This window comes from Scylla paramamosain, chromosome 11 (genome assembly GCF_035594125.1).
Source record: "Scylla paramamosain isolate STU-SP2022 chromosome 11, ASM3559412v1, whole genome shotgun sequence".
Classification (NCBI taxonomy): Eukaryota; Metazoa; Arthropoda; class Malacostraca; order Decapoda; family Portunidae; genus Scylla; species Scylla paramamosain.
Window position 1 is genome coordinate 21,053,523 of NC_087161.1, and position 14,874 is coordinate 21,068,396.

The 14,874-nt window shown below is 36.4% G+C and overlaps 2 protein-coding genes across 3 annotated transcripts in view; one reads left to right on the forward strand and one right to left on the reverse strand.

Moving 5' to 3' along the window:
- The window catches only part of LOC135105059 (kinesin-like protein KIF2A), a 103,581-nt gene extending 100,196 nt beyond the window's left edge, over window positions 1-3,385 (reverse strand). The window contains 1 exon segment of the mRNA XM_064012996.1: window positions 3,015-3,385. Coding sequence (XP_063869066.1) covers window positions 3,015-3,084 — 70 coding nt within the window. The 5' untranslated portion in view covers window positions 3,085-3,385.
- A 1,210-nt stretch (window positions 3,386-4,595) lies between these two features.
- LOC135105061 (peroxisomal targeting signal 2 receptor-like) overlaps window positions 4,596-14,874 on the forward strand; it is a 34,338-nt gene continuing 24,059 nt past the window's right edge. Inside the window, exons 1-5 of one of the 2 annotated variants that reach the window (XM_064013001.1) lie at window positions 4,596-4,728; window positions 4,861-5,044; window positions 5,635-5,730; window positions 8,020-8,167; window positions 13,401-13,573. In XM_064013001.1, the coding sequence (XP_063869071.1) occupies window positions 5,725-5,730; window positions 8,020-8,167; window positions 13,401-13,573 (327 nt within the window). In that variant the 5' untranslated portion in view covers window positions 4,596-4,728; window positions 4,861-5,044; window positions 5,635-5,724. The remainder of the gene's footprint in view (window positions 4,729-4,860; window positions 5,045-5,634; window positions 5,731-8,019; window positions 8,168-13,400; window positions 13,574-14,874) is intronic. The other variant, XM_064013002.1, reaches the window with a different exon arrangement.

A 14,874-nucleotide genomic window follows, 5' to 3' on the forward strand; every position in this document is an offset into this window, starting at 1 on the left:
CTGGATACCAAATTTTGGTGCTCAGATGGTGTAAAAAATGTTTGCCTCATGAAATTAACGCTAACAAAATCCTTTTGTGAACATTTTCTCATCAGTGTTTATGATACTTCCATATTCAAGATGAAAGTGAATGTACCATATCTACTCTTCAAAGTAAGTAAATTTAATAAATGAGGATTCATAAATGAACTGTGACAAAAAATGCTTTAATATTTAAAGAAGTTAGGAAACAAATCTGAAAATTTAAGAAAATGTGTCAGAGAGAGAGAGAGAGAGAGAGAGAGAGAGAGAGAGAGAGAGAGAGAGAGAGAGAGAGAGAGAGAGAGAGAGAGAGAGAGAGAGAGAGAGAGAGAGAAACTGATTTTGAAATTACTAGGAGAACAATAATTCATCACAAGATTACCAAAATACTTGTCTCATCATTATAAGGATACAGTTTTCCTCAAAGAAAAAGTACGCAATGTACACTAACTAGATTCTTATTGAGAAGTGTGAAAGTTAAAATATTTGAGTAGTTTATTGGTAAATTATTGATAAACAACTAACAAAGGCCTGTACTGTGAAATTATTTGGGATCACATAAGGACCACTTTCAAAGTCCACAAAGATTAGTTTGATTCTCATGGATCTTTTTTCTCATTGATGGAGCAGAACCATTGTTTAAACCATCACTAGAATCACAGCCTTGAAAGCCCTATTAACTTCTCTGAGAGCTAATATACATACCTCACCAAGATGATACCAAAATGTTTGGGAACTATGTAAATGTACCACCAGCCTCGCCTGAAATGCACCAGCTGCATAGCCTGAATTTACTATCAGAATGTAGGAGATGCAAATGTCAAGTAACAGTGACCTAAATGGTGAATACTGCTAATGAGCCCACCTGGGATGTGGACAGCAAAAATCACAAATTTCAAGTCAGTGGCCAGCGGGATCCTTTGCTCTCGGCTGTTGTTATAGGCATGGTTGGCAGTTCTCAGCTGGTTAGATATTTTTGGCAGTTAAATATCATTTGCTGAAAGTCTCAAGAGTATACATGAAACAGTTAAAAGTCTCAAGAGACAATCTCTCAAGATTTATACATATTTTCCTCTAGCTGCTGTTTCAACTGGAAGTCGTGTTCCTTGGGACTTCTGATGGTGTTATTTTGCTGTCATGACACAGTGCTGGTGTTATTTTGCTGTCATGACACAGTGCAACACCTTTTCTTCTTGGCATGAACACTGCAGATCCATGATGCTGTGTTCCTTGGGACTTCTGATGGTGTTATTTTGCTGTCATGACACAGTGCAATACCTTTTCTTCTTGGCATGAACACTGCAGATCCATGATGCTGATACCAATATCATCTCCTGTGTTTGGACACACTGAAATGCAAGGTTATCTCTGGAATCAAATCCCTTTCTTGAACTTCCTTCTACAACATGATATGGCATCAGCATTCACCATCACATCAGTAGAAATTTTGTTGGTGAGTAACATCTCACAAACTTGAATGACTTCTTCCACAGGCATGCTGACACTGAAGAAAGGCTAACCCCTTGACAGGGATTAGCTCAAACTTCCTATCCCACAATCACAATACCACACCCCTCCCCATCACCATCATAACACACCACACCTCACCCATGTAGTTTATCTTCATTCTCACTATTATCACATAGACCACCTCCAATATTCAAAGTATTTAACAATATCTTCATTACCTATATACTTGTCTTTGATCATTGTCCAAGCATGCCTCACTCCTACACAAACATACATACAAGTATGAAAAATTGTTAACAGACCTGAATTACAATTTACATGCTGTCAAACACTGCTGTTATAACAATGCATGGCTTGTGCATGATGATAAATGGGTCGACATACTGAAGATATTGCATTTAACCTGATGTAAGTTTTAAACAACTGGTAAACAAATTACCTGCAAACAGGCAGTTAAGCCTGTTGAGACAGTTGTGACAGAAAACAAGCTGTTTTTATCAGTTCATAAATTATAAGTAAACAAGTAGTTAGTCCTTTAGTTTGCTGCAATACTATATAATATCAACTGACATGAAGTTGGTGTATTGGGGCCATAAAGACAGTGATGGATTTTTTTATTAGGAATGGTACACTGGACCATGATACATGGTGTATTCTGACTAGGGATTGATGGACACCAGTATTGGTGCATTCAGGCACTGGAGCACAAGACCATAAATCATATCCAAGGGCCAAAGGAGCTAATAAGTGCTCTAAAATAGACGTGGCCAAGTAAGCCTAGGTCCACTGTTATGATCTTTTGTTGAGATTATAACAAGGAAAACCAGCATCACACTATCAGTGTGCTGGGTGGCTGGAATGACTGTAAACCCCTTATCTTTACTCCTTGAGAGACCATGACAAAGAACAACCACTGCATAAATAAAATATTAATTACTGAAGTTCAAGTGAATGAGGAAAAAAAAATAAAATTTGAATAGCATGTGTAAACCTATCACTTACTTTATCCTCCAACACTCATACGTGTGCAGTATATACCATAATTGTGCAAGAAAGTCACTGCCCGTTTGTGTTTTTACACAAGATAAAACACACACACACACACACACACACACACACACACACACACACACAGTATATCTGGCATCCCAAGCAACATGTCATGGTTCAGTTCAACGAACAAACATGAAGCGATCGCCTCAACTAGTCAACATGCTGCATCGTGCCGCCACCAAGCCCCACACGGCAGACAACTGGTAATGCCCAATTTTCTAACGTTACACTGCTATGAAAGGTACCAACAACCCCCTTACAGTCCTTTCCCTACATCACCTCACCCATCCCAAACGTCTCCCCAAGGCAGCTACACGTTATCCAACAAACCACAGGTCCCTTCGGACATTACTAGCAGCAAGACAGTATTTACAAGTCCCTGCCGCCGATTCCCGAGCGGTGCTCCTGACAAGCCAGTAACAAGAGAACACAAGTCAAAGTGAATAGTTTACTACTTTTAAAGTACTCACCGTCTGTCCTCTGGATATCCACAGTCACCCCAACACCAAGGCCACCCACATTCACCTCCTCCATCTTCATGATTACACAAAGAGCGCTACAATCCTCGAAAAACGTCAAAATCCACACAAACACTCGTCCACCACCGCGGCTCTCACGGCACTATTCAAATCCGTCCCGGCGAGACTAACTCCACGCCTCGGTTCTTCGTGGCCACCGCTGCCACCACAGTCCACACATTCACTCCACCAACGCCAGCAACTTTTAGCCTTTTTAATTTAGAGTCATAATGTCAACCAGCAGTTTCAACTGGCACTTGTGAAGGTTCAAATTTAAATGATCGCAGGTGGCTTTCAGTTATCGATGTGTCTTGCCATGCGAGCTACCAAACAGAAGACTCCCGCCGACCAATCACGGTATGTGTTACATACAATAGACGAATCAATTTTTGAATCTCGATTCTATTCCGGGTTCACCTCAAGGCAAAAAGACTGTCTTTATTTATGAAAAGATTGGAATATATAGAGTTAAAGTCTCTAATATGTATTATTAAATGCTCTGAATGAACTGATATGTGGAATACAATATTTTATTGCAAATATTTTAATTTAAGCGCGAAATTTTAAATTTGATCTCAAACATAATAATGCTGGAAGTACCTAGGTAATCACTTAACTATGATGTTCTATACTTACATTGGCTTTGTTACAGAGTATGAAAATCGAGTTTCTATGTTAGAGACTATTATTCAACAAAATGCTAAACGTAATAATACCACCACCATCACCAAAACAACACAACCACTACCACCACCACCTACAACAACAACAACAACAACAACAATAACTATTACTACTACTACTACTACTATTACTACTACTATTACTACTACTACTACTACTACTACTACTACTACTAACAACAACAACAACAACAACAACAACAACAACAACAACAACAATCATAATAATAATAATAATAATAATAATAATAATAATAATAATAACAACAGCAACAATAATATAACAACAACAACAACTACTACTACTACTACTACTACTGCTGCTGCTACTACTACTGCTGTTGCTGCTGCTGCTTTATGGGTCATTTCCTGAGACGTTTATATATGGGCAAACTTAGCCTATATAATATAACCATGGAGAGTATAACAGACTAGACTATGATAGGTACGTTGATAAATGCAACAACAAACAACCCAGCCTGTGGGAGAACAATAGAGTAGTTCGATCCATTGCACCACTTTCAGTCGTTCTTTTGTTACTTATATTGATGGTATTCCATTATTAATTTCATCATTTAACTAAAGAAAACCATATTACAGTATTACATTAAACTGAATTTTAGGAACACAAGTGTTGAGACTGTACTTACTGCCTTGTCCTAAACGTAGTACTGTCTCAACATCGATATGTTCTCTTGATAATTGTATGTTTCATGGTGAGAAACGAATTATATAAATGTTTAGATGTATACAACTATGACGGATATAAATTTTATTACATCATACAGTTCAGATATGCTGTTTTATATAATGCTAATTGGCAACAAACAATGTTTACGTGCTGGACCAAGGCGGTGTGGAAGGGTCTTGCTGATTGGCCAGAAGGAAGTCATGGGGAGGGGGAAGTGTTTGCGTAAATAAAATCAAGACTATTTTAACATTTGTTGTTATTTTCTTAGAGGCACGTGACAATCTTTGATTGTGTATGTATTTTGGTCTGTGTTTTATTATGTGTTTGTCTGTGCAACATGTAATGAAAGGTGTTGTGGAGACTGGAGGCTAAACATAACTGTCCTTGGGAACCGAAAGATATCTAGCACTTAGTATTTTTGCAGGACCGTCTCCGAGACCACTGTGCACTACCTGCTTTACTGCCCGCGATTCTTATCCCGCCGCACTGCACTGCCCTCCCACGCCTGCGTTAACTTCGCTGAACTCCACCGAAGCTCATAAGGATCACTAGATCTTCCATGCCCAGCAACAGCAACAACACTCATCAGCTATATAAAATTATTATATGTAAGTAGAAAGTGTTGCATTGCATCAGTTCCCACACCAATCAATTTCCTTCATTTATGAGCACATACAGTGCACCTGTATTTCCCAAAGCTTACAGTTGATAGCAATAGTTTGTATTTTATAGAAAATTTTTGCAATTTTACTTATATGGGGGATTATGATTCATATTAATGACATCTGCAGATCTTTACTCTTGTTAAATTACAATACTTATCTTTCTATGTATTCCACTACCCTTCATCACTTGATTTTTATTTTTTATTGAAATTGTTCTTCAGTTTTCCAATTATAAATAATTAAATAAAAAATTCCTCTAGCAGCTATTCCTCCTGCTGGCAGGGTGCATAAAAATTAGGTTAGGCTAGTTAGGCTAAGTTTGTTGGGTTAGGTTAGGTTGGGAAAGTGTATCATGTAAGATGATTAAATAATTATTTTCTGTTAGATTTTGCTTTTGAAAAAAAAAAAAACTTTTTCTGTAAACTCAGTATTTTTCTCTTACTGAGGTTATCACAGAAAGAAATATCAAATTCTTTCAAAACAGGTAATTCTACAAGAAAATGTTAACAAAAAAATCGATTACTCTATTCCAGAATTGCTGCCAGAAGCAAAAACATTCAGTTGGCAAAGCCTTTGCTATTTCTTGATAATAAGTCTGCTCCCCCCATTACCCCCAACCCCCAATGGAGGTGGGTACACTTTGGTAGCTTTGTTAATAAATACATGGAGCCTCTTCTTTACGTCTGTATATCGCATCTTAAACATTGCTATTGTTAAATATCCCATATAATGACTTTTTTTTCCCTGCTGAACACTGGCACTTTGCTTCACCTCCCTCCACTTGGTAGCCATAAAAACAAGTGACAGTGAGTCTCTATTAGAACGCCTGACACATCTCTAAAACAAATGAAAAGTGTAACTGAACCTGTGAAAGTCGTAATTGGTGGCTTCATGAATGGTCTTATGAGTGGCAGCGTATGATTGGAGGGATCAGCTCTATAGATACCATGAAATCCTAATATGCTGCTACCCACAAATCCCAGTTATAAATGAAAGAAAACCATTTTGTTGTTTACTCTTGACTGGTGCAGAGCTCGCTGGACTGAGAAAATGTTGAATTTCTCCACTCTCAAGTTCTATTACAGCAAGGTCACTGAACCTTCCACATGACATGTGAGTTTTGTGCTTGTATGTAACACTTACCTGATATCCAGATTAACCAGGCTTTATTCTCAAAAAACCCAAATAATAAACAAAATGTTTTTGCCACTTAAAAAGTGCAGTAAAATGTTTATAAACAGTACCTTTTACCCGAAAATTTATAATATGTTTATGGTTTCAAATGTACCAATTAAGTCACAAGAAATTTTTGTACTCACCCAAGTGATGAGTTGGTCGTATACCAAAACTGGGATGAGATAGCATGTTATTTCAAAGTCAAATATGTTGTATGCTGAGAACCTCACTGTATATGAAAAGTGCAGAGTGGTGTGATCAGTGTAGGAGTAGGATGTAAAGCGAGAGAGATCATAGATGAATAATAGAGAATGGGTAACAAGACACAATCCTGATGATCACCCCTGTTAATATACTTAGGAGGAGAATAGTGACCATCTGCCACAGCAGCAATAGAATGGTCAGAAAGGAAACTTGTGATGAAATTACAGAGAGAAGGATAGAAGCTGTGGGCAGGGTGCTTGGAAATCAAAGCTTTGTGCCAGACTCTATTAAATGTTTTTGATGTCTAAGGCAACATTGAAAGTTGCACCAAAATCCCTAAAGAAGGACAACCAAGGCTCAGTAAAGGCCAGAAGATCACCAGTAGAGTGGCCACAACAGACTCAGGTCCATGAAGTTTCTGATGGATAAGGTCGGTGAGGGCGTGGAAAACATCAGTAAGTAGTGGCAGAATAAGCAGAAGGATTAAATGTGAGAGGTCAAGAATGTTGGGTGTACAGTAAAACCTCAGAACATGAATTTAATTTGTTCAAGCAGACAGTTTGTATCCTGAACAATCATATTCAGAACAAATTTTTCTTTAAAAATAAAGAAAAATTATATAAGTAATTTGTTTCAGCCACACCAATAATGTGCACAACACCCACATTCACTGTAATTTTCAGCGTAAAGAGGGATTGTTTCTAGTAACTGATATTGCTAATTTCTCTTTTTCTGTTTTAATATTTTAAGGGTGCAGCATGTCTCAGCTAATGTGCTTTAAATGACAGGGGGCAAATATCATGTTGCTGCAACTATGTATGCCTGTGAGGTTGCTGCATTTTCATGTAATACTTACTGTGAAGGGAACACTAATTAGCCATCCTATTTATTTCAACTGGTTAACTCAGGGATTGGTTGTTGTTGGGATAACTGGCAATGGTACTGCCTCAAGGGAAAATTCTTTTAACTCGAGATTCGAGTCTCTTTAGAATGCCGTCAACCAACCAAGATTAAGTTCAGTTTGGCTAGGTTAGACTGTCTCCAGAGGTTGATTAATTTCTCACTGAAAAATTTCAGAATGCTTTGGCTATTAGTGTTTTTCATGTGATTGTAATTCACAATTCTGTTCATGAATTATGGACACAGACATCACTCTTTCTTGTGCCATGTTGACATCATTCCATGGTGTTTGTTTATGTTTTTTTACATGCTCATGATACAACTGCTGATTAAGTGACACACTTGCCAACCTTAGCTGTGAGCCCCCAAACCTTTTGTAAGTCCAGTGAGGTTGTGGAGTGCCCAAATGAAAACATAACAAATTGTGGAACCAGTGCCCTCCTATTTATTCAGCCACTTACCGTCATGGGAAATATTTTGGTTTAGGAGCTTAATTAAAAACTGTGGAACTGGTCCAATGAAAATAAATTATTGTACTTATACTCAGTGACAAAAATATAGCTTAACATTAAATGAAAATGCAATTTCTTAAGGTTTCTCAGATTTGAAATTTTAATATTTTGTTTTTTACATTTCAGCTCTTCATTAAAGCTGTCAAGATGATGTCTGCAACAGGCAACATTAGGCTCCTGCACACCCCAGGTCACCATGGCTACAGTGTTAAATTCAGCCCATTCAGCCCCAGTCTTATTGCTGTCGCTGCAGGACAAAATTTTGGACTGTCAGGTAATGGGAATGTGCTTTTTTTTTTTTATTGTAATTAATCTCAATTATTTTCAAAGGCTCCTTATATGCTTACATCTTACATCTAATGGTAGGTTGCCAGGCTGAGGCAACCCATCATCTATCCCTCATCTGTCCTACAAAAGTTAAGATCCCTGAAGTCTTTCCACACCACTTATCTCAAGTTTCCTTGGGTTTAGTTCCATAAAATTTTGCCAACTGCATGTGCCTTTTCACCAAGCCACACACCATTATTTCCTCAACATGGCCAAACTACCTCTTTTTATCACAAAACTGGTAAAACTCAATTCATGTTTTTTTCCCTCTGTTTCCTTTTTGTGATCCTGCATATGTTGTTCAGTGATTTGCTATAAATCAGTCTACTCTCAATTGACTGCAACTCTGCTCATTATGTGGAAACAGTTTGCAAACTGTTTTAAAACAATCTTTCACATGTATGTTTCCCATTCAGAATAGTAAACATAGTAGTGTGTGTGTGTGTGTGTGTGTGTGTGTGTGTGTGTGTGTGGTGATGATGAATTAGTAGTATTGCCAGATTGTCAGTAATTTCTGGAGATATGAAATTTTTATCTTTTGTCAGAATTTAAGAAATTAGTTATTGTAAAATCTGAAATTTTAACATATGGGAGCCACCATCTGTAAAAGTATTTCAAAATCAGTCGTGGACATTTGAACAAAGATGGTGAAACTTGCACCATCTGCTCTCAATCTGCCAGAAGCAAGTCACCATACAAGGTTCCTTTTTCTAAAAATTTCCTCACTCATCTCTTTCCTTTTCTTGCCCTTCCATGAATTTATCAAAACAGTTTCCAAACTGTTTGAAAACAGTTTGCAAACTGTTTGCAAATGGTTTGCAAACACTGTTTCCAAACAGTGTTTCTTGGTGTGGACAGGCCTTTACACTCTTTACACAAGCCATACTAAGTACCCCATAGATCTAATAGAGAGTCCTGTAAGTATCAGTAAAGACAAGTTTCCTGATTTTCTCCATTCACTTTATATTTTAGTTTTCTGTAAACTTCTCTTCTAGCTCTTCATTTGGCTTCTAAGTATTCTGCTTTATTTCCTTCTCTTTGTCAGTAATACAGTGTCCTTTATTTTTCACAGCTGTATCAACTTTTCCATACAATCATTGTCCAACTGCATACTTAGTCAGATACACTCAGGAGATTTGATTTTAGAACTTTTTACTCTTCCTCTGTGCTTTTATCATGCCAGTTATATACATTTAGCAATGAAAGATCTCTCTCACTACATCATTCTTTGATTTTCAATTCTTTCTAGAGACATGCTTCCTTTTCCTTTCTCCTGCAGTCATACCTGATATGTCACACACACACACACACACAATTTGTATGCTATGTACCTATATTCCTCATTAGGTTCAGATTTCATTAGCATCTTTCAGTCAACTTTGAACTTTGATTTTACTTTTTTTATCATTAAAGAATTAATTTGGCTGCTACAATTTCCCGAATGGTAGATGATTTTGTGACAGACTTTTATCAAATATTGTACTGTTTTACACACCACTCCAGTTCACAAAATTCAAGCATTGTTTCTCACATTGTCCCATGTCCTCCCAGTTTAAGTTTGCAGCACACGGCTGTAACACCAACATGCCTATTTGGATCATCAATCAAAACTACAGTTTTACTTTCTCTTAATCTTCTGAACACTTTTATAATATTCCAGAAGCTGTATTTTGATTTACTAGAGCTAAGTTTGGAAGTTTACATTGATAAAACTGTTACCATACTCTCACTAGAATTATTCTTAAAATATTGACCCTTTCATTTACCTTGATTGAATCCAATATCTTATTGACTTATTTCTTAGCCAACATAACACCACCATCACTTAGATTTAAGCAAATACAAAGGATAATCAAACAGCAGTGGATTTTAGTGCCTTGGAAAAAACCCAGGTTTTTAAAAAAACAAGACTCAACCCATTGGGTTTTTTGGGTTTTAGTGGATTTTATTTATTTTTTTGTTTTGTTTTTGTGAGGGGTTTTATTGTTTTTGGACTTGAGTTTTTGAGGAATTGAACAATACTAAGTTTGTTCTGCCTCACTCAGAAATTTTAGAGAGATCAGAAGTCAGGCGTTCTGTGGCTTCCCTGTGAGAACTGTTTACTTCCTGAAGGGTTGGATGTCTACAAAAAGATGTGGGAAAGTGCAGGGTGATATCATTAGTATAGGAGTGGATAGGACAAGAAGTTTGGTTTAGAAGATCATTGATGAATAATAGGAAGAGTGAGTGACGGGACAGAACCCTGAGGAACACCACTGTTAATAGATTTAGGAGAAAAATAGTGACTGTTTACCACATCAACAAAGGAATGGTCAGAAACAAATCTTGTGATGAAGTTAGAGAGAAGGATAGAAGCCATGGGAGGGTAGTTTGGAAATTAAAACTTTGTGCCAGACTCTATTAAACACATTTGATATGACTAAGACAATAGCAAAAGTTTCACCAAAATTCCTAAAAGAGGATGACCAAGACTCAGTAAGAAAAACCAGATCACCAGCAGAGTGGCCTTGATGGAACCCATACTGGTGATAAGATAGAAGGTTGTGAAGTGATAGATGTTTAAGAATCTTCCTGTTGAGGATAGATTCAAAACTTTAGATAGGCAGGAAATTAAAGCAATAAGAGAGTAATTTGAGGGACTAGAATGGTCACCCTTTTTAGGAACAGGCTGAATTTAGGTAGATTTCCAGCAAGAAGGAAAGGTAGATGTTGATAGACAAAGTTGGAAGAGTTTGACTAGCCAAGGTGCAAGCACAGAGGCACAGTTTTGGAAGACAATAGGAGGGACCCCCATCAAGTCCATAAGTCTTCTGAGGATTTAGGCCAGGGAAGGCATGGAAAAATCACTGTGAAGGATTTTAGTGGTTAGCATGAAGTAGTCAGAGGGTGGAGTTGAGGGAGGAATAAGCCCTGAATCATCCAAGGTAGAGTTTTTAGCAAAGGTTTGAGTGAAGAGTTCAGATTTATAAATAGGTGAGATGGCAGTGGTGCCATCAGATTGAAATAAAGGCGGGAAAGGTAAAGAAGCAAAGTTATTGGAGATGTTTTTGGCTAGGTGCCAGAAGTCATGAGGGAGTTAGATCTTGAAAGATTTTGAAGCTCCATTAATGAAGAACAAACACTTGTTTAGGTCATGCTGATACAGGTTGGTGCGGCTGGACAAAGCCCGTGTTACACTTGTACTATACAATAAATTAAAGGGCCAGACTTGACTACTTTTACATTTTTTTATGTATATGTACATATATGGACCTTATTTATCAATATGATATAGAAATAAATTTAGATATGTAATTTTTTTTTTTTTTTGTGGGGGGTGCCATCCCTGCTTGCAAGTCTGTTTGGGAACTAAAATAGAGAATTATGACTGTAGATAAAAGATGTCTAATTAAAAAAAATGCAACAAGAAAAAATTAAATATTTCCATTTTCAGTCAAGTGTTTCCACACAAACACACACACACACACACACACACACACACACACACACACACATACACAAAAAAAAAAAAAAAAAAAAAGCTGAACAATATATCTTGCATCTTAGAAAAAAAAAAAAGAATAAAGTTTCTTGAACAATCTGTTTCATGTGCTAGTGCACATGTTGTAATTATGCAAGAGAAAAAAAGTTATGTAATAATGAATTGGTATTCTTTGTATTTAATCTGAAAAGAAAGAAAAAGTAAAATATGATGCAATATATAATAATTTGTTTTGTTTGAATGCATACAAAATTACTTTAAAAAATTCAGTTATTACCTAATTTTGAGCTGCATTACATCAACAAAATGCCTTTTAACATGATTGTTAGTTTTTGGACACATCATTGGTGTGATGGTTAAAATGGCTTTTATTATTGCTGTGTGTTCTGGATGCCAAGTATATAATAAAAGCTTTCAATACACACTTTCATATGTTGCACAATCTCTGCTTTAAATTGCATGTAACATTTTTTTTATTTCAATTTTAATTTAAATCAGCTGTTTATCTTCAGAATTCTGTTGTTTTAACACATAACCTGTGGCTGTCAGCACAGGAAACTCTCCGGCACTGTGATTGAATAATTGGATGTCACTTCAGTGTGGCTCAAGCTAGCAAAGTGAGAGGAGCTAAGTGTGTTTTAGAGTACTTCTGTACGCTTTGGCTACATCAAATTGTTTGCCCAGTGATAGGCAGTCAACAATATGCAGTTGCATATTGGAGAAAAAAATATATGACATTATAGTGAAACAACCCTTGGTTGGGCATGCCTTTTTTTATATTTACATGTTTCATTGTTTTCAACTAAAATGGATTCTGCAACTGAATTTCAAAGACTCAGTCATCCTTTCAATATAGGTAACAGTCCATTTCAAAAGCTGAGACCTGGCAAAAAATTTTCATGTGATGTAATTTCCTAAGGTGCACAGCCCTGAAGTATCAAAGGGCGGATCACAAAAAATTATATGCAAGATGCTATAAAATTATATCCACAGATGAAGGATCTAAAGTGGCATAAAAAAAAAAAAATAAATAAAGAAAGAAGGTATCAACTTTCTGTTGCTCATGTGATGGTAAGTCTTACCTATGTCTGTCTCACTGCTCATGTTTATGAATATGATATGCAATTTATTAAGCTTCCCATTACTTGTTTTGTTGTCTTTGTTTGCTCAAATGTTATCTGGAATTTTATTAAAAACATTAAAGGAAATCACTGAAGCCTCACAAGGGAAATTTCAATTTAAAAAAAAAAAGAAAAAAAAAAGAAAAGTGCTTTAATTAATTTTTAAGTAAAAATAATCCAATAAATTCATTATCATTTATAAAATAATGTTTTTTTATGAATTCCTACACACTCTGACAATTACAATTTTACTATATATATAATCCAGTTTCTATTTAGTATGATGAAGAAAATATAAAACTTAAAAACTGCTGCATGACCCATCAGTGGGCTGTGTTGCAACATCGTGATGTTAGTTTGAAAGCAATATATATATATATATTTCAAATTTGTGTTGATGTTTGTTTGAAAGTGATTTTTTTTTATATATATTTCAGATTCACTTATTTCAATTTGAAATTTCTTTGTTTTGATATGAAATTTAATAGTTTTAATTTGAATTTCAGTTGTTTTGAGTAAAAGGTGTAGTTGATGCTATCTTGCTGTGTGTCATTACTGATTGTTAATTCTCTTTACAGGAGGTGGTAGTCTGTTGATAATGGATCTTGGGTTACCTGGTAATGGCCAGGTGTGCTGTTGTCAGTGGCAGGATGGCCTCTTTGACCTGACCTGGAGTGAACAGAATCCTAAGTGTGTGGTCACTGCTGCAGGAGATGGCTCCATCCAGATGTGGAACACAAGCCAGCCTCAGGTGAGGTTGGGAGTCTTAACCCTACATTCACAAATTTATCCAGGAATGTGGTACCTCAGGTTGTGAGTTTAGTTTGTTTCAGAATCTGAAGCAAATTTTCCCATAGAAAATCCCCCAAAAATAATAATATAGAAATCGATTAACATGGTATTTTATACAGAATATAAGTAATTTTCCTAACAAATAATAGTGCTGGATTATATAAAAGACTAATCAATAAAACAAAGTAAATGATAAAGATGGACTACACATCTGGGGAGCTCAACCACACATAAGTCACAATCATGTTGTATGATCTTAGTCTATTGTAATTATGTCCTTCCTCTTCTTACAAACATCATCCTTAGCAGCCAGCTTCCTGGGCAAAATCTTGGCTTATGCAAATAAAGGGCACTTTACATAAAAACACAAAGAACACACAGAAGAGTACAAATGAATAAGGATGTGACAGTGTGGCCATTACTTCTCCAAGAGTCCATTGCTAACTGAGAGTGAGTGAGAGGAAGTGTTGCTGGGTATCTCTTTCTTTACCACCTACTGCCTCACCTCACAAATAAGTGGTTGTATGTTGAGGAAGCTTTTATGAGCTCTTACTCATACTACCAGTCTTGCTTGTATTGGCCAAGTGATGATACAAGCATGTGCACATGACTTGTAAATTGAGTATACGCTCACAATCTGGAAAATTTTTTTTAATATCTTTTACTTGCTACCTAACTACTCACAACCATTGGCACTTGCAACTAGAGGTACCATTATTTCTGTTTATTTCCTTTCGTATATACTGTGCAGGCATGTGTGTACAGTACCGTACAAGACAACACATGGCTGTTATAATGTACAACTGCAATAATGCATCAAAATATTAATGAATATTTAATCACATAAATTTTAATAAATATTTTATTAGAATAATAAATTAAAACTGGCATAATGGACTCACCACTTGTGTAAGCACTGGAATTTTAATAAAAATTCAATAGGAATAACAAAGTAAAACTTGTAAGACAAATGCACCAGGTGTGTGACCTGCTGCTCACCTGTCTACCACCTGTCCCTTCCTCCCTTTTAAATTTCCTTTTCCTTCTTTTGTCTTGTCTCAAACTTCCCCTGTCACCTCCCCTCTCCCTTATCTGTCAGAAACAAGGGACAAGGGAGTGATACCTCTCTCTCTCTCTCTCTCTCTCTCTCTCTCTCTCTCTCTCTCTCTCTCTCTCTCTCTCTCTCTCTCTCTCTCTCTCTCATTTTATGTAATTTTCACTTCATCCTTTCTCACTCATATACATAATTCCATTTTCATT